Consider the following 25,230-nt stretch of genomic DNA (forward strand, 5'->3'; position numbering starts at 1 on the left):
TCAACCAGGCATACTCCTACCTCAGGACCTTTGCACTATTTGAGGCTTAAAGCATGCTTCTTCCAAACATCTATGTGGTTGGCTTACTCACCCATCTTCTATAGGTCTTTACTCAAATGTCAAGACATTAATGAAAACTTGTTTAGCCACCCTATTTTACATCAACACTTTCTTACCTTCTCAGATTACTTTTTCTATAATTCATATTAATTTTCAGCATACTGGAAATTTTACTTATTTATTCTTATTTTGTCTTTTTCTCACCTCTATGTTATAAATTTTGCAAAAGCAGAAATTGTCTATTTGTTCACTGTTTGTTCTATCCCATCTAAACAATAAGTTTCAACTAAATAGCAAACAACATACCTGGAGAGTATCATGCTAAATGAAATAAGTCAGTCAGAGAAAAACAATTATCATATGATCTCACCCATATGTGGAATCTAATTAACAAAATAAACTGATAAACAGAGTTGATCCAGAGACATTGAAGCATGGAACAGAGTGAGGAATCTTGGAGGGAATGTGAGGGAGGGTGGGGGGTGAAAGGTAATCAACTAAAGACACTGTATGCATACATACCTAACCCATGGACACAGACAGTTGGATGGTAAACACCTAAGGCAGCAGGTGAGTAGATATGTGAATAAAAGAGCTGTGGTACAGTTACCCATTGGAATACTATGTACCTGTAAAACAGAGGGACCTTTTACCCTTTGAGACAGCATGAATGGATCTAGAGACTCTTATGCTAAGCAAAATAAGCCAGCTAGAGAAAGACAAATATCACATGATATCACTTTTAAGTGGAATCTAAAAAACAAAGTAAACTGATGAATGAAATATGTCCAGAGGTATGGAAGCATGGAACAGAATAACAAAACTCCGTGGGAGAGGGGTTAAGAGTAGGGGATAGGAAGAGATTAACCAAACAACATACATGCATATATGCATAACCCACGGACACAGACAATGGTATGGGGTAGGAGGCCTGGGGTAGGGTAAGAGTTGGGTGGAGAGGGGCAAAAAGGGAGAAAATGGAAGACAGCTATTATACTGTCAATAATGAAATAAGATAAAAAATAAAATTAATAAGTAATCATATAGGCAATGTTAAAATTAGTTCATAAATTGAAAAATGTTTGTGAAAAATTTGAAAAACCTTTGCTCCAAAACATTAAGAAGTGACTCATGCACTCTTTATGTGCCAAGGGAACTGAAATAGAATCAATTTTTTAATTCATGATTATAAAATTCATGTCATTATTAATACACTTGTGAATAACTTTTGGTTTATTGCTATTTCAACTCATGTACATAGCAGAAAATGTAATGTGATCAGAGAGTAAAACTAAATGATGATCTAAAATGTGTGACACTGGAATTCAACAGGAAGTAGTCATACATATTAATGTAACTTCAGTCACCTCTAATTTTCTCTGAGCATCTGTTTCTGGTTCTTTCTTCTGAGCAATAAGTGCAACCTTTTCCAGGTATTATAGAAAAGCCTTCTGCTTTTCATGTATTGCTATTACTATAATTTTGCAGCAATAATAGACAAGAATTAATGTTTGCTTCAAATGTGTACTGTATGCTCTGAAAACTTGTTTTGTATATTATCTGATCTTTTAGTTGGATTATTTCCTTTTTATTCCATCTTGACTAGAAGCAGAAGCTCAACAAATGACAATTTAACCAAATTTTAACCTCAAAATTAGGGTCAGAAATTTAAAAACACAAGAAAGAAAGCCAAAGAAGAAATGTGAACAAATAAGAGGCTTATTTTTCTCAGGTAGAAAGAAGCCTTAAGGAGAGAGGACAAAGTTGGCCAGAGTAGCTCCATAAGCCCACTGGGCTGCTTCTGTCCTTTGCTCAACCACCCAAAGTATGTCTGCTGGTTGGTAATTGCAATCTCATTGCTTTACCTTACAGCATCATCTCTATATTCCAAGAAGAAAGGAATGGTGAGGAGCAAAATGTTTGCATGATCCAAATGTGTAAACTTAAAAAAATAAAAACAGCCTATGGTATCTAACCAGTAATTTATGCTTATATCTCAGCAGTCAGAATTATGTCATGTAGCCATTTTTAGCTGCAAAAGAAGCTGGGAAAGAGTTATAAAGAAGTAGATTGCTGCTGCTCCAAAAAAACTTGGTTCTAGAAGAATGATTAGAAAATATATTGCAATAGCATTTAGCAGGGTCTGCCTCTACTACTTTTTGCCACAAAGTCTTTATTATTGTGACAACATTATATTAGCAACTTAGGAGACAGAGAGTTAGTAATTACAACTAATAGCACATTCCATTTCTAGTTTCCATTACTATATGAGCCATGTTAGAAAATTTAATGTGATCAGATGAACTCAACAGGAGAAATGTATCTTATATATAAATATACAATAATATATAGTTATAAAGCTACAAGTACTAAGTAATTTGAAGTATTTTAGAAGGTATTTTAGGTAAACCAAATAATAGTTAATGATTGTAAAACATGCTCCATTTGTTTCTGCTTTGACATCCAAATAACTTAATATTAGTCAAATCATTTTTCTTTACACAATTAAATAAATGTTTTACCAAGTCAAATTTATTCTTTCATATTTTATCAGAAGACTTTTCAATAACTTACAGAAATTTTAGACCTAGAGAATCAGGATCTTGAGAATATCAGGGAAAATATTAACCAACTAGAGGCCCCATGCATGAAATTCATGCACAGGGGTGGGAGGGTGTCCCTCAGCCCAACCTGCACCCTCTCCATTCTGGGACCTCTCTAGGGATGTCTGACTGCCCATTTAGGATCGGGCCTAATGGGCAGTCAGACATCCCTCTCACAATCCAGGACTGCTGGCTCCCAACTGCTCGCCTGCCTACCTTCCTGACTGCCACTAACCTAAGGTGACCAGATGTCCTGCTTTTGGCAGGACAGTTCCAATTTTTAACAATTTGTCCTGCTTCTCACGGCATTTTTAAAAAGTCCCAATTTTTGGAAAGATTCTTTTAAATCTTTTGGCCTGGTGCCTCCCAACTGCCCTCCCTTGCTTGCCTGATCACCCAAAACTCCCCTCTCCTGCTGGCCATCTTGTGGGTTAGGGTTAGGGTGGCCATCTTGTGTCCACGTGGGGGCAGGATCTTTGACCACATGGGAGCAGCCATATTGTGTGTTGAAGTGATGGTCAATCTGCATATTACTCTTTTATTAGATAGGATAGAGGCCTGGTGCATGGGTGGAGGCCAGCTGGTTTGCCCTGAAGGTTGACCCAGATTAGGGTGGGGGTTCCCTTTGGGGGTGGGGCGGCCTGAGCAAGGGGTCTGTGGTGGTTTGCAGGCTGGCCACACACCCTGGCAAAACCAAGTGGAGGCCCTGGTATCTGAAATTTATTTACCTTCTACAATTGAAACTTTGTAGCCTGGAGTGGAGCCAAGCCTCCTGCTGGCTACATGGCTTCAGCCATTTCTATTGGGGTTTGTGTATCTTCTATAATTGAAACTTTATAGCCTTGCATGGAGGCCTGGGCCGGCTAGGGCAGGTGGAAAGCTTTGCTTCTTCCATTGCTGGGGTGGGGGAGAGGGGGGGCGGCGAAACCCTAGCTTCCCGCTCTTTTCAGCTCCGTGGCTGCCACCATTTCTGTTTGGATTTGTTTACCTTCTATAATTAAAACTTTGTAGCCTTGAGTGAAGGCTTAGGCCAGCTAGGGCAGGCAGAAAGTTTGGCTTCTTTAATTGCCTGGAAAAGCCAAGCCTCCCTCCTGCACTCTGTGGCTGTAGCCATCTTGGTTGGGTTTATTTGCATACTCATTCTGATTGACTGGTGGGTGTGGCTAGTGGGTGTAGCGGAGTGGTTTAATTTGCATATTTCTCTTTTATTAGGTAGGACTTTTTTTCTGACATTTTCTTACAATTCCATGAAATATTGACAAGTCATGAGCTTCTTTGTTCATTTCCTTTTCTTTCTATAATTTCTATCCACTCACAATATTTAGCATTTTCTATGTGCCACTTACTAAAAAACAACAGAGTAGACTATTATTTATTTATAAAATCTTTGCTTGTCAGAAATGGAAAGGATTAAATAACACTAAACCTTCAATTTTAACATCTGAAAAATGAAAGGTCTTTCATGGATACTCTCCAACAGTTTGATACTGAACAGAAAAAGTACTATGCGAGTGTATTATGGGTTGTCTAAGGAAGCACATTATTGGGGTTAAGCACTGACTGAAGAATGAATCATGACTCTACTTATTAGCTGAATAATCCTAGGGAAATTAGATCCATGCTTTTAATTTCCCTATCTGAAAATGGGGATAATAGCACCTACTCACGAATGTGCAAAAATAAAACTAAATTGGTTAGTATTACTAACATATTTACAACAGTCTTGGAACACAGTAAAAACTATTATCTATTGCTAAAAAATAAATACAATATTTAGTAGCTTAAAACAAAAATGTAATGTTTACATAAATCAGGAATCTGGAAACCACTTAGCTGAGATTCTGCTTTAAGATCTCATGAGATTTCATTCAAATTTCAACTGTGGCTGAATCATCTGGAGCTCTGCCTAGAGAAGGGTCAGGTTCTCACATAGTTGGAATGTGGTTATTGGCTGGGTTATGCCTGCTCACCTACATATGACTCTCATATTCCAGGGCTTCTTCCCTATGTGTACTCACCATCTGAAAAGCCTGGTCTTCTTTACAAGTGAGTGCATGCATCCAACAGAGAAACCAGTCTTATCATCGTTTCAGAATTGACATCCGAAGCACTTCCTGCCCTATTCTGATCATTAGCAGTGAGTCGTTAAATCTTGCTGGGAGGTTGGGATCATAAGAAGCCTCATCAGAGGCTGCCTACCCAATGAGGAATTATTAAATGAAATAAATATGAAAATGTTCCTATATTTCCTCATATATTTGAGTTCCTCAGTAATGGCAGTTAAAATAACAAAAGGAATCACAGGAATTAGCAGTGAAGAATCAAGTCTACTATCTTTATTTAAGGGCTCATTTGAAAAGACTACAGTAATATAATAAACTTCTCTAAAATATTTTATATAAAAATTATCAACATTAGAAAATTGTAAGTATTAACTGTCAGCCAAAGGATTACAGTAGCCTACTATTCAGGATTATTTATTAACCAACTAGATTAGTTTAGGTGTTGGCTCCACTATAGTTAGGAGTCATGAACTGGTATTCAGAATTATGGACACAGTGTTTATAATATACTTCTAAGTCAGGGAAATAAGCAGAAAAGTAAGCTATTTCAGAGACAACCAGATGCAGGGAACGAGGAAACAGCTGTTGAGGTCACAAGCCATGGGTATCAGGTCAGCTCTATTCCCACTTCCTTTCTTATTTATATACCTCAGAAAAGAACTCGGGCCTAGTCCTAAATAGAAAAAATAGAGTATACAGCTTAAGACAAACTGCAAAATCATATTTATTTACATTAAAATATGAATGACCTATATACACACAAATTTAAGAGGCACATAATCTGTTATGTACAATACATGTTACACAGTAATATCTGTAGATACATCAGTGGTTTGAGTGAAAACACAGTACCAAAACATTCCTGATACAAAATAAATTACTCATTCACATAATCTATTTATACAAGACATCTAATATTTTAAGTTACATACCTCAAAAAACACTAGCTATACAGCTAAAACGTAATGTTTGTTTTATGAAGAATGTCTTCAGATTATACATAAATGATCACTTTCAGAATCCATTTTTTATCTTTTAAATAAGCTACATTGATGTTGTCTATTTATTTATAGCCTGGTAAAATGATTGAAGATAGACATTACTTCATCTTTTAAGTTGAAACTATACTAGAGTATATGTTAAACTATTGCCCCAATTCCAACACTTCCATCGTCATTTTCAGACACAATCAAGTTAGTTAAATTCCAATTTTAGAGTATGAGATTCATTGCCCTATTTTGCAAATTGTTTCCTCCAAAAAATATGATATTGTTCTCAACTATCTCATATTTTGGAGAAATTCAAGTTTTTAAAAAAATCTTAAAATGCTTTAGGTTAAAGCTGATTCTATATGTAGAGATTTTGAGAAATTGAACACTTTGAAGAACTTCATAAAAACTGTTTGCAATTCTAAAATCTATTAAAGATTTATATGAAGTCCAAGAGAACACTTGAGTATTTTCATAATGTAGTGAATGTTTCATCTTTGGCATTTCTCCATTAGTTCTAAAATAAAATACATAAATGAACACTTTATATTTTTCTATCTACCTACTTCAGGTATTTTCTGTACACAAGTGTTTGAAATTTCATTGCTAAGAAAGTTTTTTAGATCTGCAAAAAAGTGTTAACATTTAGTTTTTTATTGAGAAGTTGAAATGTTCTGATGTTGCAGAAATGAGTTTACTTATTTCTTTTTTAAGAACTGGAAATTCAACATCCTGACAAATTCAATAATGGATAAAGCAGGCAAAATTTAACAAAAATATTGACCAGAGTATAATTTTTTAATAATAATATGAAGCATGCCTATATTAAGGGGGGAAAAAAATATGAGCATCACAGAAACAAAACTGCTGTATTTTCTTTCTTGGTCCCTGTAATTTCCTAAAAGGAAACAGAACAAAACAAAACTGCTACTAATGCTGATTAGAAGAAATTTTTTTCACATTGCCTTCTTATTAGATTTCCACATTACTTCCAATATTCACGAATCTTTTTAATTTCTTCATACACCAACCTTAAGGCTAAAATTGTCCAAGTGTAACTATTTTAAAAATGACAATACGAAATAATAGTAAGGTTTTTATAAGTGAGCATATTTTTCCTCATTTGAAACTAAATATGGGGGGAAAAAATCTCAGAAAAACTGAATGAAATACCAGCTACGTTATCCAGGACTACCTGAAAATAAGCAAAGAAACACAACAAAAACATAAAACAAATACTGTAGCTTGTTACTGCTATTTATCAATGTCTGAAAAAATCTTGAATAACAAAAACTGATAGTAAGGATGGTTTTATTGTCACATTAATGTATTTTAAAAAGGCTATTAAAAATTCCCCATTGTTTGCTAACCAGACAGAATCATGAAAATCCAAGCGGATAATGATACACAGCAGATAAAGAAACTAGAATATATAAATTGGGTATTTCTACTATCTGGTATCGGAACATTTGAATAAATTTGTAGCTATTTCAGAAAGAGAAATATATCCAATGAATATATTTTAAAAATCTGGAGAATGCAGGTTACATGGATACATAATGGGGTACTGAATCTGTGAAAGTAATTTTATTATATAATATGGCAATTACTGAATATCACATATATACATAGCTTATATTAATATTTCTATCTCCCAGCCAATGCTAATAACTGACATCAACGCTGTTCTTCAAGTATAATTCAAATTATTAGTTACATGTGATAATTAAGTAAATTAATTGGCATTAAACAATGTTCAAAGAAAACAATTGTAGGTGCATATAGTTATCTACTTCCAGAATCTAGAAAATATAGCCATCCATGTTCCTATTCTATCATTTTAGATGTATTTGTAAGAATGGGATCTCTTCAAAATCAAATAGGATCAATCTGGTCACATTAAATCTTAAAACAAATGTTATGTAAATTTTATATATCTGAATGTTGCCTTTTAGATAAAGTTTTGAGATAGCTTAGACACTTTTTTTTTTTTTTGAGGAAGTGGTCAGATAAGATCATAAATAATCATTCCTCCATAATTCAGTTAAAATTGGTTTTTTGTAAATGCTTATTGGGAATTTCTAAAGCACTGACTTGAAGAGGCCAAGAACCTCCATCAATTCCTGCTTGGATAGCCACTCCTGTCACCACTGCCAGGTCAGGGTCTACAGACGTGTTGGGATCCTTCCCAAAAAACTCCTGAATGACTTGACGGATTCGAGGAATACGAGTAGAGCCCCCAACCAATACCACCTCATCAACTTCAGTCTTTTCCAGATGGCCTTCTTTCAATACTTGCTGAATGGGTACCAGAATTTTCTGGAAGAGATCTTCATTTAGGGTGTCAAAGAGCTCCCGTGATATTTCTGTTTCAAATAAAACCTGACTTTCTCCACTTTTCTTTTCAGAAAGGCCAGTTCCAAACATGCTACTCACATGGTGGCCATCTGCTGGGGACAATCTGTCCTTTGACAGTTCAGTGTCACTATTCGGAATTTCCTTCTTGTCCTTTTCCTCTATGGTTAGTAACACTGACATTTGAGCAGATTGATGAAAAGTCAGATTTAATTTTACCATTTCCACAGCTTGTCTTAATCTGTGAATTTCCTCTTTCCTAGAGGGTAGGAAGCCGTATGTTTGATAGATCTGTTTATATAAGTACTGAAGCAATCTCTGATTGAAGTCCTGTCCTCCAAGTTTATTGTTTCCTAAGTTAAAAATAAAAAAGTTTATATTATAGTTATTCATATTGTGTGTAAACATGTACTTATTTAGCATGTATGTATAAATATAATTTTATTAGAGTAACAAAGTTTGTATTGAAGATATTAAGATTTTATTCATACAAAGAATGATTAAAAAATAACAGGGTTGAGATGACTTTAACTCAAATGTGTACTATGACACCGTTCAGCCATGGATGATGTAGACTACTGTTTTATACATCAGAAAGTGGCGAGTTCCATTCCCTGTCCCAGTCAGGCCATGTACCCAGGTTGCAGGTTTGATCCCTGGTGGGGGTGTATGCAGGAGGCAGCCACCTGATGTTTCTATCTCACATCAATGTTTCTCTCTCTCTTCCCCTTCATAAAAAAAAAACAAAAAACAAAAACACAAAAAAAACCACAAAAAAAAACAAAAAAAAACCTCCATGCCTTTTCATATCCCAGCCCCAGGAAAATTAGCAATACTCTTCTCTGGTTATATTTATACTTATAAAACACACACACACACACACACACACACTAAAAAACAACAACAAAAAGTACACATCTGGGTTAATTTTTTAAAATGATATAAAAGGAAATATCTCAATGATATTAAATATTTTTTTCAGAAAACAGATCGAAAAAGAAAACTCAGATTGACTTTTAAGTAACAATTTAGAAACACTAAATATTATTCAATAGAAGAAAGTCCTTCTTATAATTAAAATGTACCAGTAGGCATTTTATCTTTAAGAAAAAAACAAAAATCCTTTGCTTGTATGGTTAAGAGCAGAAAAGCAGAAAAAAATGACTTAAAAGGAAAAGAGTAATAGAATATAAATCCTTAGCACTAAACTTGATTCTAAAGAGAGTCCAGTTAGAAGACAAATGCAGAAGTTAAGACTACTTATAACTTACAGTTCCACTTTTCAAAGTCTTATTCATCCCTTAACCTAAATTAAAACAAAAAACCTTTAAAATATTTAGAATGAAAAATCCCATCGCTTTCTAAAGAATACTAAAGATATCTATTTTGTGAAACAGATTACCTAATGAAATCAACTGATCACCCTTCATTTAAAAAAAAAATTCTTTCCTTCTGTTCCCTTTACCATAGCCATGAAAAGCATTGACTCAGTGAGCTACCACTGGCAGTGTATTTATCTGACTTATAGGATGCACAATCATTTTTTGTAAATACATATAAGTGGCAGCATAAAATTACATATACAGATTACCAAAACGAAGTCAAAGAATACTGGGGGGAAAAAATTAAACACTTCACACATTAGATATGCTAATGTGCCTAAACCTCTTTAACTCTCTCTATATTTTTCTTACCAGACATTGCCCTGGTTAGAAACATTCCTCCTTGTTTATTCAGTAATGACACATCTAGAGTTCCTCCGCCCAGATCTATCACCAAGACGTGAAAGACATCAGCCTTGTGGAGACCATAGGCCATAGCTGCTGCTGTGGGTTCATTTATTACCCTTAAGATCTTCAGTCCTGTATGATGGGTTCGAGGAGACACAATTAAGAAATTCAATCTCACGTTAGTGTCTTCTATAGATCAAATTCTGTTGATACAAAAAACTCCACTCAGTAACAGAAAGGACAGTCATAAACCCAATAAAAACAATATAATGTTATTGTTCCTCTAAATAGGTATCATTAAAATTAAAATTATTCTAAAAGATTACAATAAGATGAAACAAAGGTCCAGATTCAGTGGAGCATATCACTTTATTCTTAATTCAAACTCCATTAAAAAAAAAAATCTGAGCCTCTTCTCATTGTCGTATTTTACTTGGGAATTTATGAGCAATAAAACTTTAATCATTATATATTACTAGAGGCCCAAAATTGGTGCATGGGGGGAGGGGTAAAGGAGGGTGTACCTCAGCCTGGCCTACACCCTCTCCAATCCAGGACCCCTCGGGAGATGTCCGATTGTTGGTTTAGGCCCAAAACCACAGATTAGGGCTTGACCGCCTCTAACTCACCCAGCTTGCTGGCCTGATTGCCCCTAACCACCTCTGCCTGCCTGCCTGATGCACCTAAACGCTCTCTCCTGCTGGCCTGATCCCCCATAACAGACTCTGCCTTAGCCCCCACCACTGTAGCTTTGTCCAAAAGGATGTCCTGAAGATGTCCAGTCTATCCAGCCTAATTAGCATGTTACCCTTTTATCGGGTCTAGTAATAATTAATGTCGTTTTAAAACTTTCGTTTAAAATCTTGCTTGGCGTTGACTTGTATTGACATAACCTTCAAACACGTGGTATCTACAGAACGTGTGAAGTGCAATTAACAAGTTTTGCTTGAAAAAGTTTGTGTTTGGTTTGGTTTTTGTTGCAAAACTAGGGCTAAGAAGATGGCGGATGAAGAGCATATTCGGCACTGCATGCTTTATGAGTTCCAATTAGGAAGAAAAGCAAGTGAGGCTGCAAAAAACATCTGTAGTGCTCTTGGTCAAGATGCAGTTAGTGCCAGAAAATGCCAGCGTTGGTTTGAGAAATTTCGCGAGGGAAATTTTTCGTTAGATGACAAGAGTGGTCAAGGCCGTGTGTCCAATTTTGATCAAGAAGCTCTTCAAGCTCTTTTGGTGCAAAATCCTCAAATTACCCAACAAGAGCTTGCGACAACTTTAAATTGTTCACAAAAAACAATTTCCAATCAATTGCGTGCACTTGGCAAAGTCCAAAAGTTTGGAAAATGGGTTCCTCATGAGTTGACCAACAACAACCGTAATCAAAGAGTCACAATTTGCAGTTCGCTCCTCTCTCGTCAAAACCGTTTGCCGTTTTTAGAGCAAATTGTTACCGGAGATGAAGAATGGGTGCTGTATGTTCATTTGAAAAGGCGGCCTCAATGGTTGGACAAAAATGAGGCTCCGCAGCCCATGCCAAAATCTGACTTGCATGCGAAAAAAGTGATGTTGTGTGTTTGGTGGAATTTTAAAGGAATTCTTTATTATGAACTTTTACCATCTAACCAAACCATTACTAGTGCAGTGTATAGTGCCCAATTGGGAAGGTTAGCCCAAGCTTTAAGAGAACAAAAACCCGCACTGATTAATCGCAAGGGCGTAATTCTTCACCACGATAACACACGACCGCATACTGAAGAATCACTGCTGAAAAACTGCGCCAGTTGGAATGGGAAGTTCTCCCTCAACCTGCATATTCTCCTGATATTGCCCCTTCCGATTACCATTTGTTTCGTTCTTTGCAAAACTTTCTTCTTGGAAAAAAATTTAATAATGAAGAATGCCTCAAAAATGCATTGACCGAATTTTTTGCATCAAAATCACAAGAATTTTACAACAGAGGGATTAAAATGCTTCCTGAGTGTTGGGCACAAGTAGTAGAAAACAACGGCAACTATACTGTTGATTAAATTTTGTTGTATTGTTTAAATAAATTCGATTTAAAAAAGTATTAGAAAACGACATTAATTATTACTAGACCTAATATTAGTTTAGATAACAAACTACTATGGAAATTAGATAAGTTTACTGTGCTCTTCTGTTAAAAATGGAAGATGAATAAACAGAAAATAAAAAATCTAGATGAGATGCTCTAATAGCTAAAATTATAATTTTAAAGAAATACTTAAAATATAACCCTGAAATATAAGAAATTAGCTGAATCTAAAAAATATAGCTAATCTGATTTTGATTTGTTGACTATGTGCAGGTAAAGGATCAGATGTCCTTGAGCAAAAAAATTCCTGCTTTAAACTACCTGCCACATGAGTAGTCTGGAAAGTTATAAGGGGCCATAAAACTATTCAGACTCTTAAGAATTTATTCAGAGATCATAATACCCTTCATCTTAGTTCTCTGACTTCAGCACTCACTCTGTCCTGGCCACACTTGCTAATGTACTATCTTCTTAATAGCAAATTTCCATTTTGTGGCTTCCCCACTGGCTGTTCTCTCTCCTGCAACATACTTTGCCTATGTCCCTGGCTATCTACCTTGCTTCTCTTAAATCTGCTTAAATGTCATTTTCTCAATGAGGCCTACCTGACTACTCTCTTTAAAACCTGCAATACCCCCTATTCTCCAACCCTTTCTAGTTTCTCCTACCCCCTCCCCATAGGATGTTACTTTCAGATATATATATATATATATATATATATATATATATATATATATATATATATATATATTTTTTTTTTTTTTTTTTTTTTTTTTTCATTCTACCAGAGGCCAGTTTAGTCCTCCAGGGACATTTGGTAATATCTGGAGGAAAAAAAGAATGTCACCCCTTAAATGGGGAGGGTTCTGTTAGCATCTGGCAAGTAGAGGCTAGAGATGCTGCAAAATATCCTATAGTACACTGGACAGTCCCCCTACAACAAAGAATTATCCAGCTTAAAACCTCAATAATGCTATAGTTGAGAAATAATTAATAAGTATATTAAATACCCCATAATATACTTATCCTTGTGCTGATCTTGAGTTTCCCTCTAGTAGAATATAAGGTCCATGGGAATTGGAATTTGTCCGGTTATATAGTTCAGCTTTATATTTATATAAGGCATATATCTTTTCAATATAAATTCCATGAGAACAGATATATATTGAAACACTCAGATTTGTTGAATGATGTTAAATGAATTCTCACCCACCTTAAGGCCTTTTGAAAACATTATATTCGTCTTAACATTAAAGAAAGGTTAGAAGGAAAAACTTGCTTCTAACATGTGTCCATGTTATCTTGCAGCTTTATCATGTGCCTGACAGTGATTTTACATATTTTTTTTGTTATTGTCAGCGATACATATATTTTATATTGTCCTATAGACTTCCTTAATTATCATTTGCAAACTTGTATCAAAATCCATCTAATTTACCTGACATATAGTTATGTGTTTAGTTAGATGGTTTGCAAAATGATATATCTTACTACAAAAAATTTTCAGCCTCAGAAAATTTTGGTGAAAATGTAACTCGGGCAAAGGTAATATTACCTGCAAGGTTAGCAGCTTCAATTGTTGAATTTCTCTGTTTTAAATCAAATTCTGCTGGTACAGAAATAACAGCGTTGGCAACTGGCATTCCAAGATATTCCTCTGCCATTTCCTTTAATTTCAGTAATAGTCTAGAGCCAACATATTCTGGGGAAACGGTGATGGTCTCATTACTTGTCACAGAAAACTCAACCATTCCATTTTTGTTTAAAACCTGTGAATAATAGGAATAAACTTAACTAAGGAGATAAAAGACCTGTACTTAGAAATCTACAGGACACTGGAAAAAGAGATAGAGGAAAACATAAACAAATGGAAGAATATATCATGCTCATGGATTGGTAGAGTCAACATCATCAAAATGTCTATACTATCCAAGGTAATTTATACATTCAATGCAATCCCCATTAAAATACCAATGGCAGCCTGGCCGGCGTAGGTTGGTGGTTGAGTGTTGACATATGAACCAGGAGGTCACTGTTTGATTCCCAGTCAGGGCATACAGGGGTTGCAGGCTGGATCCCCAATGAGGGGCAGGCAGGAGGCAGCCAATCGATGACTCTCCCATCACTGCTGTTTCTATATCTCTCCCTCTCCCTTCCTCTCTAAAATAAATAAAAATATGTTTAAAAAAAATAAAAATCTACATCTTTAAATAAATAAATAAATAAATAAATAAATAAAACACCAAAGGCATATTTCGCAGGCCTAGAATACTCTCCAAAAAATTCATATGGAATAAAAAAAGATCCCAAATAGCCACAGCAATCCTGAGAAAGAAAAATAAAGTAGGGATCACAATACCAGATATCAAGCTATATTACAAAGCCATGGTTCTCAAAGCTGCCTGATACTGGCACATTGACCAAGAATAGACTTATTGACCAATGGAACAGAACAGAGAACCCAGAAATTAAGCCATTATGCTGAATTAATATTTGATAAAGGAGGCAAGAACATACAATGGAGTCAAGGATAGTGCTGGGAAAATTGGTCAGATACATGCAAAAAATGAAACTAGATCACCAACTTACACCATACACAAAATAATCTCAAAATGGTTAAAGGACTTAAATGTAAGACAGCAACCCATAAAAAATCTTGAAGACTCTATAGGCAGCAAAATATCAGACATATATAGTAGTAATACCTTTACCAATACAGCTTGTAGGGCAATGGAAACTAAGGAGAAAATAAACAAATGGGACCACATCAAAATCAAAAAGCTTCTGCAGAGCAAAAGAAACCATTAACAAAAAGAATGCCCACTGCATGTGAGATATTTTCCAATGCTATCTCTGATAAGGGTTTAATTTCCAAAATTTACAGGGAACTCATACAACTTAAGAAAAAGAAGATAATGCAAACAAAAAAATGGGCAAAGGACCTAAATAGACACTTTTTAAAAGAGGACATACTGAAGGCCAAGAAACATATGAAAACATATTCAAAGTCACTAATCATTGAAGAGATGCAAATTAAAACAACAATAAGGTACCATCTCACACCTGTCAGAATGGCTATCATCAACAAATCAACAAAGAACAAGTGCTGGCAAGGATGTATAGAAAAAGGAACCATCATGCACTGCAGGTGGGAATGCAGACTGGTGCAGCCATTGTAGAAAACAGTATGGAGTTTTTTCAAAAAGTTAAAAACTCCTATTTGACCCAGTAATCCCACTTCTGGGAATATATCCCAAGAAATAAGAAACACCAATCAGAAAGGATATATGCACCCCTATGTTCATAGCAGCATTATTTACAATAGCTACAATAAGATTTGGAAACAGTCCAAGTGCTCATCAGCAGATGACTGGTACATCTACACCAGTGTTTCCCAAAGTGTGGTACTTGTATCCCCAGGGGTACAGGAAGATTTTGGTGGGGGTACGGGTTGCACTGGAGTTTGGTGGGGATATGCACTGCACCGTGCTTAGCTGCGCCTAATTCTACTTTCTCACGAGTATGAGGGGTACTCAGCGTTACGAAAATTATAGGAGGGGTACACATATGTCAAAAGTTTGGGAAACACTGATCTACACAATGGAATACTATGATGCTGTAAAACGGAAGGAACTCCTACCATTTGCAACAGCATGGATAGAATGGAAAACATTATGCTAAGTGAAATAAGTCATTCAGAGAAAGATAAATATCACATGATCTTACTCATATATGGGATATAATGAACATAAACCAATGAACAAAAATAGAAATAGACAAAGAAACACTGAACAGAAAATCCAACCACAGAGGAAAGGCAGGAGAGCGTGGAAGAGTGTGTGTGTGTGTGTGGGGGGGTGTTAAGAAATCAACAAAGGACTTGTATGTGTGCATATTTCCATAATCAATGGATAAGGACACTGTGGCAGAGGGGGTTTGTCCTGGGAGTGGCTGGCCGGGAGGGATTAATTGGAGGAAAAGGAGACATGTAATATTTTTGAAAATAAAAAAATAAAAGCCTGTGAATAAGATTTGCAAAGAAAAGAAAAGAATGTAAAAGCATTCATACATACACACACTAGACTTTAATCAAAACTTACCTTTACCTTTACAAGGTCAGAAATAATAGGGATTGATGCAAGCTATCACTTTTTACTTATCTATTGGTAAAAATTAAAATAATTTTTAATAAAGCTACAGGCACTCTAAAAAATGGTTAGGAACATATAACCTTTTCAGTGCATAACTTGTCAATATAAATCAAAAACCTCAAATATGTGCATTTGGCCTATCAATTTCTACTTTTAGAATTCAAATTTAGGAAATTATCAGAGAAATGTAAAAAGATATATGTAAAAGGATATTTAATGAAGCTCTAACATTAGTGGGAAACCAGAGAAAAAATAAAATGTATTCTGATAAAAACTGGGTAATTAAATACTTGAATGGTCATTCCATGAAACCAGGAAGGATAGTGATGTGAACGTATTGACTAATTGGAAATGACATGTTGATAAGTTTCAAACAACTCATAAAACACAATGCCTAATTTGATATTTTTTACATATACAAATATGTACACATTCAATATGTGTATACTTATTTATTTTTTTTAATATATTTTATTGATTTTTACACAGAGAGGAAATGAGAGGGATAGAGAGTTAGAAACATCGATGAAAGAGATACATCGAACAGCTGCCTCTTGCACACCCCCCACTGGGGATGTGCCCGCAACCAAGGTACGTGCCCTTGACTGGAATTGAACCCGGGACCTTTCAGTCCACAGGCCAACGCTCTATCCATTGAGCCAGACCGGTTTCGGCTCAATATATGTATACTTATACAGAGAATATTACCATCCATCCATAGAACATGGAACTTCACTAGCCTTCCTGCTACAATGAAAGACTTAGGTGACATTCTAAGGATGGCAGAGCAAGAATATAAGGTGTTAAGTCTTTGCCAGCACTGTGGAGCTACTGAATTAACACACCCTGGAGCTGCTATGAAACTTCTTATTATGGATTAACTTCCAAGCAAATTGAGTCAGCTGAAATAAAAAGTTTTATAACTTGTTGCCAAAACATAATTGAATTTATAACTGACCAAAAATTAAAATAGATTTTAGCTTAACTACTTACCTTAAATGGATATCTGCCAATTTCAGCCTCCAGCTCTTCTGGGGTAAAAATCTTGCCTATGAATCTTTTGGCATCATATATTGTGTTCTGAGGATTTGAATCTGCCAGCTCTAAGCTTTCATATCCCACATAAACATCATGGTCAGTAAAAGACACCATGCTGGGTATGCTGATATGGCCATTTTCATCCGGAATGACCTTTACTTTTCCTGTGCCAGGATAAAACACCCCAACAGAGCAGTAAGTGGTGCCAAGGTCAATTCCAATCACTTTAGGAGTAGGCAATGGTAAATACTGTTGTGACAAATAACCAGCCAATAGGAGAGTCAAAACAGCTGATCCTGAAATACAACAAATTAAAATATGTCTTATCAAACTAGTACAATAAGCTAAATTACTATAGTAAAGTCCCTTTAATACCACTCTTTGAAACAAGACTAAAAAAATATACTCTCAAAATATTTTATTTTATAATACTAATGGTAACACTTTTCTCAAACATCAAATTTTTCACACAGTAAATTGACAGCACTTAAAATGAGGTAACAAGAAAAACAAAAACCTGTTTGTCTATTTCACTATTTCATAAGTAAAAACATTTTTACTTATCAGTAACAATTGTGCTGATGTTGATGGGGAAACTTATTCTTCTGGAGCAAATTAGATATAATCCAATTTCTTGATCAATTGATACTTGATTTTACAGCTTTATAATTATTGATAGCTTTATTTATTATTTAAAAAAAAAACACTCCATTACTAAAATTTCCACAGCAAAAACTCTCATATTGTAAGGCTAAAATTATTTATCCCTTTATCTCCTTTTTTCTTTAAACAACATGAAGTCGATAAATTGGATAAAATGATTTTGAAAGCTGCTTAGATATTAAACTGTCAACTCATAACAACACAGTTAACTTTCTCTGTGTTGAAATAACAATTAAGGACACACTTCTATCACAAGTAATATTTGGAAAAGAAACATCAGAGTGTGTCCTGCAAACTTGAAGACAACATACACGGAGGCGCCTCGCAGGCAGGTGTGCTCACTGTTGCATCTCCTGCAGCAAGAACGGTTCCTAGCAAAGAGCGGGTGTTCAGTAATTATTAACTGATGAGGAAAAAAGAGTATAAACAGATGCCTGATGAAGAAAGGTGTCACTTCGCATAATACAATTAATTTATTTGGTGTCAGGAAGCTATGCTAACCTCCTGCGTCGTCCGTCCACGTTACCTATGACCTACGACGTCCATATATGTGTATGTGTCTGTTTTTACTAATGTCAGCTCATCCTCCTGAACACATAACTCACCGAAGTGAAATCAAGTGCCAAGCCCGCTTTCCTCTCGCTCCTGCGAGCAGAATTTCAGAAGCACTTCATCCCTCCGCCCGGGGAGGGGTTCCGGCCGGGCGGCGGCGGCACCCCGCGGAGGCCGGGCCTCACGCCCAGCGCCGCCCGCCCGCCGCGGCCCTCCTCCTCCACAGCGGGGGCCCCAACTCAGCGTACGACCCGGAATCGACGTCGCTTTGGAAAGAGCGGCTCCCGGGCCTGACGTCCCTGGGACGGACGCAGAAGGACGCCGCCCGCCCTACGCGGTGGGCCTACCGCGGCCTGGGCCATCCTACAGGCGACTCCAAAGTAGCTTCCCCAACAGCCCAGCCCGCCTCTAACTCACCTTTTCGGCGCCATTCCTGTGGCGCAAGCTGGATCTAGAAGGTGTGGCATTACCCCGCCCACCCGGCTCCCCGCTGACGGAGCCCACACCTGCTACAGCGACCCCTGAGCACTCACCTAAGATGGTCATCTCCCCGGCCATCACAATCCCGCCGGAGAGGTTTGGGATGAGTGTACCAGACGGGAGGCCCCGCCCCCACGCCGCCGGGCGGCCCGCGGCCCCCTGGGAAATGTAGTTCTGTGGCTCTGACGCGGCCAGGGAAGCTACATGTCGGACCATAGAAAGGACTTTCTTTACCGTGAGGTCGCGAGGCTGAGAACCTCCATTCAACTGCTGCCAGGGACAACGGAGCCGCCCTCCCACGCACGACCGCGGAGCCAATTGGGCTGAGGAGGAGGAGAGTCCGGTGGAGGGGCTGGACTTCAATCATCCAACCGGAAGCGCCTCGGGCCACGGAAGGTTAGTCTCTCTAGCACCGCCCTGCCGCTTTGCTTTCTGGGAAGTGTAGTTTGGGCCTCCCCGGTTCGCTGGAGGAGAGGACCGCTGGCTTATTGTGCGGGAGGCGGGGGGAGGCTGGGGGGGGGTGGGGGGGTGGGGGGGTGGGGGGGGTGGGGGTGGGGGCAGTCCATAGCCAGGCCTGGTTCCAGCCTCTGCATTCATCTGGTCCACCTTTAAAGCGCGCTCCTTCCCTGCATCTGTCAGGGGTCCTCAAACTTTTTAAAGTGGGGGCCAGATCACGGTCCCTCAGAGAGCTGGAGGGCCAGACTATATGAACTACTAATTCCTACTGTAACACCTCGGCTGCGCTCACTGCCCAAAAAACCTGGCGGGCCGGATCAGACTCCTCTGCGGGCCGCATGTGGCCCGTGGGCCTTAGTTTGAAGACGCCTGGTCATTCTAGCTGGACTGTCACTAAACCCCGCCTAGCCTCCATAGGATCCCTATGCATTGGGCGTCCTGCAACTGCAATTAAGAGAAACAGCCCACTTTTTTTGTTTGTTTGTTTTGGGCTAAATAAATTCAAGCAATTTTCAGGTAAGGCGATTTATTCAAGAGAGCAGGGACACATTTCCTCTATTGCTAACGCTGAAGTAGGCCATTAAAAACAAAAAACAAACAAAACACCTTAGCTTTCTATTGAATTCGGTCCTTAATTAGCAGGAATAGCTTTCACAGACGAGTTGAAGTGGCTTTTCAGGTCCCAGTCTATGAAAGACCTGATTTTTCTTACTGCGTGATCACTGGTAATACGTCATGGCTCCTTTTCAGAGTGTTTGGCTGTTCTGGTTCACAAGAACTGTGATCCTGGAGAAGTGAATTTTTTATTTCCGCACCTGAGATTAAACCAAACAGTTCCTGTTGACAACAGGTCAGGCGGTTGGGAGAATAAACTGCCCCAAGCTTACTGGTTGATTTACAAATGTGTAACAGTTGATGGCTATTGAGCAGAATTATGGTTAGTGTGGATTCATATATATAATATTCTCTCCACTTTCATGTATTTAAAAAATTATAATGAGTTTATAGTGAATACTACTCAGTATAATTTGAGTATACTTATAAAGAATGCATGATTCAAACATTTAGTGTCTTAAACATAAATATATTATTTTACCATTCCATAGATTGAAAATTTGGTACAAGTCTTACTGAACTAAAGGGGAGAATTGTTTTCTGCTTATTTGATTTTCTGGCAGAATTTATTTCCATGTGATTTTAGGATCAAGGTGATACCTGAACCAATGAGCAGGAATTCTCACAGATTTCTCACAGATTCAAAGAATGGAACCACAGACTAGAAGAGTTCAAACAAGGCAGGAGTTTATTGCAAACGAACACAGGCTCCCAGGTCAAGGAGAGGACCCAAAAAGCTTGCTCTGAAGCATTTTGCTCTTCCACTTTATATCTGCTAAAGGCCTGCTCTTGGTCTATCTGCTCCCCTTTCATTGGTTCCTGGCCTTTTTGTAGCATTTTATTTTGCACTTGCAAGAAAAGCATCCTTGTTTCAAAACACCCTGTTTTTCTGCTATCTCTTTCTCTGCAAAACATTTTGTGATTTCAGCTGCCTCTAGGATTCCTCCTTCCACCCTTACCCTGTCTACCTAATTCTGCTTCTAACTTCTCTCAAAGGTCCCCATTATCTTGCTAATTGTAAACTGAAGGCCTTTCCCTGCTTCTTTCTAGAGGCCACCAACATTCATTAGCTCCGAGACTGTCTTCCTCTGTCTCCCAAAGCCAGCAGCAGTGGGCCAATTCTTTGTCAGAAGACAACCTGTGATTAAATTGGATCTACCTGGACAATACAAGCTTTTCTCCTGATCTCAAGCTCTGTAACTTTAAAATTATTTGCAAAGTCCATTTTGCCATGTAAGGTAACACATCACAGGTTCCAGAAATTAGAATGTGAACCTTTTTGGGAGGCTGTTACTCCGTCTACCCCCATTCACTCTCTGGTCCCCAAAGATTTATACTCATCTACATGCAAATGCTACATGGTCTTATCCTATTACAACATTAACTCAAAGTCCAAACACCTAATCTAACTCTCATCAGCTTAAAAATCCTAAATATCATGTGTTTGTTTGTTTGTTTTCATTTAAATTGGCCCATAGCTGTTGTCCCATATCGCCTGTAATCAGAAGAGCAATGAAATACATGGATAAGAATGCTGGTGAGATTAGACTATTCCAGTTGTTTCTCAGGGTTATAGTAATATTATAAAGAACAGAAAGACAACAGATGGGACATAAGGGTGAATGCAGGAATGTGGAAAGAAATGTGGATATACTGACTTCCTCAGTAGGAGTTAATAAGTATTATAAGTCTTGAAAATTTTAAGAAATAGGAGCTTGGCAATCTGGCCAAATGACTCAGTTGGTTGCAGCATTGTCCTGTCCTATACACCAAAAGGTTCAATGCCAGTCAGGGTACATACTAGTACCTAGGTTTCTGGGTTCCATCACTGGTTGGGGTGTAAACAGGAGGCAACCGATTGATATTTCTCTCTCACATTGATATTTCTCTCTCTTCTTCCTCTCTCTAAAACAAGAGCAAAACAAACAAAAAACACATACCCTGAGAATTTTTAAAAAAAAGAGCCTTCCCAGTTTGGCTCAGTGGATAGAGCGTTCACCTGCAGATCAAAAGGGCCCAGGTTCAATTCTGGTCAAGGGCACATACTTCAGTTGCAGGCTTCTCCTCAGCCCAGGCCCTGGTCAGGGCACACACAGGAGGCAACCAATGGTTGTATTTCTCTGTCTTTCCATCTCTCTTCCACTCTCTCTAAAAACTGATGGAAAAATAACCTAGAGTGAGAATTTAAAAAAAAAAGAAAAAAGAAAGAGGAGCAAATCAGAACTCTCTGGGGCCTTCTTTATAAGAATACTTATCGCATTCATGAGGGCTCTATCCTCATAATCTAGTCACCTCCCAAAGGTCCAACCTCCTAATACTGTGGTCCACAAACTGCGGCTCTAGAGCCATATGCAACTCTTTGGCTTTTCTACAAAATACCATAGCCTGGGCAAGTCTATTTTGAAGAAGTGGCATTAGAAGAAGTTTAAGTTTAAAAAATTTGGCTCTCAAAATAAATTTCAATCGTACTTCTGATATTTGGCTCTGTTGACTAATGAGTTTGCTGACCACTGACCTAATACCATCATTTTGGGGATTAAGTTCAATATGAATGGGGATGATAGGTATAAATATTCAGTCTATAGCAATTATATACATAGAAAAATTGATACTGTAAAAATATCTGAGAAATAATAGGAATTGAATGAATCAAAAGAGAACACTTTGGATACTCAAATTTATTATAGAAAAGTTTAAGTATACACAAATTAGGGAGAATTAATTGCCATGTACCACATTCAATAATTACCAACTAGTGACTAGTCATGTTTTATATTTATCTCTACCTGTTCCCTATCTCATATACTTTGAAACAAGTAGATTTATTATTTTAATCACACATATTTCACTAAGTGTCTCTAAACCAATTTTTAAATATACACAATAATATTGTCCGGGCTCAAATTTCCAATTGATTTATAAATGTTACATACGTTTCCAGTTTTCTCCTTTGCATTCAAATTCAAATAAAGCCTAAAACTTGCAGTTTAAAAAAATAATAATTTGATTTTACTGATTGTATCTTCATCGTGTAAATATATTTGCATCTTTTGTGTCTATAGTTAGTGTAAATTACTAGTTAGATATAGAGGTTTGACCTAATTTAAGTGCTTTTTCTTTTTTTCTTGTAAGTTTATTTTGTCTTTGGTCATGTTTTTCCATTAGAAGGACAAATATTTGGTTGCCTCTCTTTTAGTTGATGAATAATACCCAAACTTATGAATTTATTAAGCATTAAGGAACAATGCTATTCTAGTTTTTCTCCTCCCCCCCCCTCCTCCTCCTCTTCTCCTCTTCCTCCTCCTACTTCTTCTTTTACATTAGCTGGCATATGTTTATAAAGAGAAACTTGTCTCATTTACTATTTGATTACCCAGTGGTATGGTTTAAATAGAAAGACAAGATTAATTCTTTTTTTAAAAAAATATATTTTTATTGATTTCAGAAAGGACGGGAGAGGGAAGGATAGAAACATCAATGATGAGAATAATTGATTGGCTGCCTCCTGCACTCTCCCTCAGTGAGGATCCAGCCTGCAATCCAGGCATGTGCTCATGACTGAAATTGAACCTGGGGCCCTTCAGTCTGCAGGCCAATCAATGCTCTACCTACTGAGCCAAACCAGCTAGGGTGATTAATTCTTTTGGTTTTTAAACATATTTTTATTGATTTCAGAGAGGAAGGAAGAGGGGAGAGAGAAATAGAAACATCAATGATGAAAGAGAATCATTGATCTGCTGCCAATTGCACGCTCCCCACCTGGCAACCCTGGGCATGTGCCCTTGACTGGAATCGAAGCCAGGACCCTACAGTCCACAGGCTGACCCTCTATCCCCTGAGCCAAGCCAGCTAGAACTAGGGTGATTAATTCTTGATTCATTCTCTTTACTTTCTACTTTTAAAAATAATCAGTGCCCTAGCCGGTGTGACTCAGTGGATTTAGCATCACCCTGTTTTATCCCAGGTCCGGGATACTTCAAAGTAGCCCTACAAAGAGTTCCAGATTCAATTCTGGTCAAGGGTACATACCTCAGTTGCAGGCTCTTCTCCAGGGCTTGTGCAGGAGGCAACCAATCCATGTGTTTCTCTCTTTGTCTTTCCCTCTCTCTCTAACTCTCTGTAAAAATCAATGGAAAAATGTTCCCAGGTGAGGATTAACCAAAAATAAAATAAAAATAATGAGTTAACTTGCTAGTATCTTCCAGTGCTGATCAATGAATTTGTTGTTGTTGTTACATTATTATTGTGTGGTTATATATTCTGTATATTTTAATTATTGTCCTTTTATTTAGATTATCCTGACTTTAGCCAGTTTCAGCATCTTCAGATTCATTCTTGAGTGTTTTTGACACAAGCCTGCTAGGCTTTTGTAGGAACCCTAATCAGAGTATGCTGGATGTTCAATTCCTGTTTTATATATTTCAAAACTCTTATTTTAGGCATATACAAATTTAATGATGATATCCTTTATTATTATCAAACTAGAGGCCCAGTGCACGAAATTCAGGCATAGGGTGAATTGTCCCTCAACCCAGCCTGCACCCTCTCCAATCTGGGACCCCTTGAGGGATGTCCAAATGCCTGTTTAGGCCTGATCCCATCTTGGGTTAATTTGCAACCCACCAGGATCGGGTCTAAAAGGGGAGTAGGACATCCCTCTCAAAATCCCAGACTGCTGGCTCCTAACTGCTTGCCTGCCTGCCTTCCTGATTATCTCTAACTGCTTTTGCCTGCCAGCCTGATCACCCCCTAACCATTCCCCTGCCAGGCTGATTGATGCCTAACTGCTCCCTGCAATTTTTGATGTTAGAAATGAGTTGTTTTCTTTATGCAGATGATGACTTTAGACAACTACTGTGTTTCCCCAAAAATAAGACATCCTCCGAAAATAAGACCTAGCACATGGAAAGATAAGACATCCCCTGAAAATAAGACTTAGCGTAACTTTGGGAGAAAAAAATTAATAGAAGACACTGTCTTATTTTCGGGGAAACAGGGTAGGTGTAATATACTGTGCCCAAATTTTCTTCTTTTTTATGTGAAATATTTTTGGGGGTAAATTTTAGGCCAGCTGAAAACATTTTATTTATATAGCTTATAAAATACTTAAACAATGTAGTAGTATATAAAATTAGAAAGAAATCATTTCCCTTTCAAACAATCCAATTTCCTCATGGTGTGTTTTCTCGAATTTTTTTTTCTGCATAGACATATATAACATAGCTATACAATTTTACTAACAGAAATGTGCGTGCGCTCTCTCTCTCTCTCTCTATATATATATAAATATATATATATATATATATATATATATATATATATAGTCCTGTAATTTGCATATGTTCATTAACAACCTATATTGGCTATCTTTCCATGTTGTTATATATAATTCTGTTCCAGTCTAATAGATATGTAATATTCTAGT

The 25,230-nt window shown here is 37.3% G+C and overlaps 1 protein-coding gene across 1 annotated transcript; it reads right to left on the reverse strand.

Moving 5' to 3' along the window:
* Nucleotides 1-5,426: 5,426 nt before the first annotated feature.
* On the reverse strand, nt 5,427-18,943 carry HSPA13 (heat shock protein family A (Hsp70) member 13). The gene is made up of 5 exons (XM_036444362.2): nt 18,788-18,943; nt 16,995-17,335; nt 13,406-13,619; nt 9,765-9,932; nt 5,427-8,423 (listed from the first exon to the last, which is right to left on the reverse strand). Exons 1-5 carry the CDS (start codon nt 18,810-18,812, stop codon nt 7,756-7,758), a joined length of 1,416 nt encoding a protein of 471 aa, XP_036300255.1. The 5' UTR covers nt 18,813-18,943; the 3' UTR covers nt 5,427-7,755.
* Nucleotides 18,944-25,230: the final 6,287 nt, after the last annotated feature.

The sequence above is a fragment of the Pipistrellus kuhlii genome, unplaced genomic scaffold (genome assembly GCF_014108245.1).
Source record: "Pipistrellus kuhlii isolate mPipKuh1 unplaced genomic scaffold, mPipKuh1.p scaffold_m20_p_2, whole genome shotgun sequence".
NCBI lineage: Eukaryota > Metazoa > Chordata > Mammalia > Chiroptera > Vespertilionidae > Pipistrellus > Pipistrellus kuhlii.

Excerpts from the sequence above, each read along its gene's own strand:
- HSPA13 (XM_036444362.2), bottom strand. The coding sequence starts at position 18,812 with ATGGCCGGGGAGATGACCATCTTAG. Across the intron at positions 13,620-16,994 it reads TTGGCAGATATCCATTTAAG|GTTTTAAACAAAAATGGAAT; the intron begins GTAAGTAGTTAA and ends TATTATTCACAG. Across the intron at positions 8,424-9,764 it reads TCTAACCAGGGCAATGTCTG|GAAACAATAAACTTGGAGGA; the intron begins GTAAGAAAAATA and ends TTTTTAACTTAG.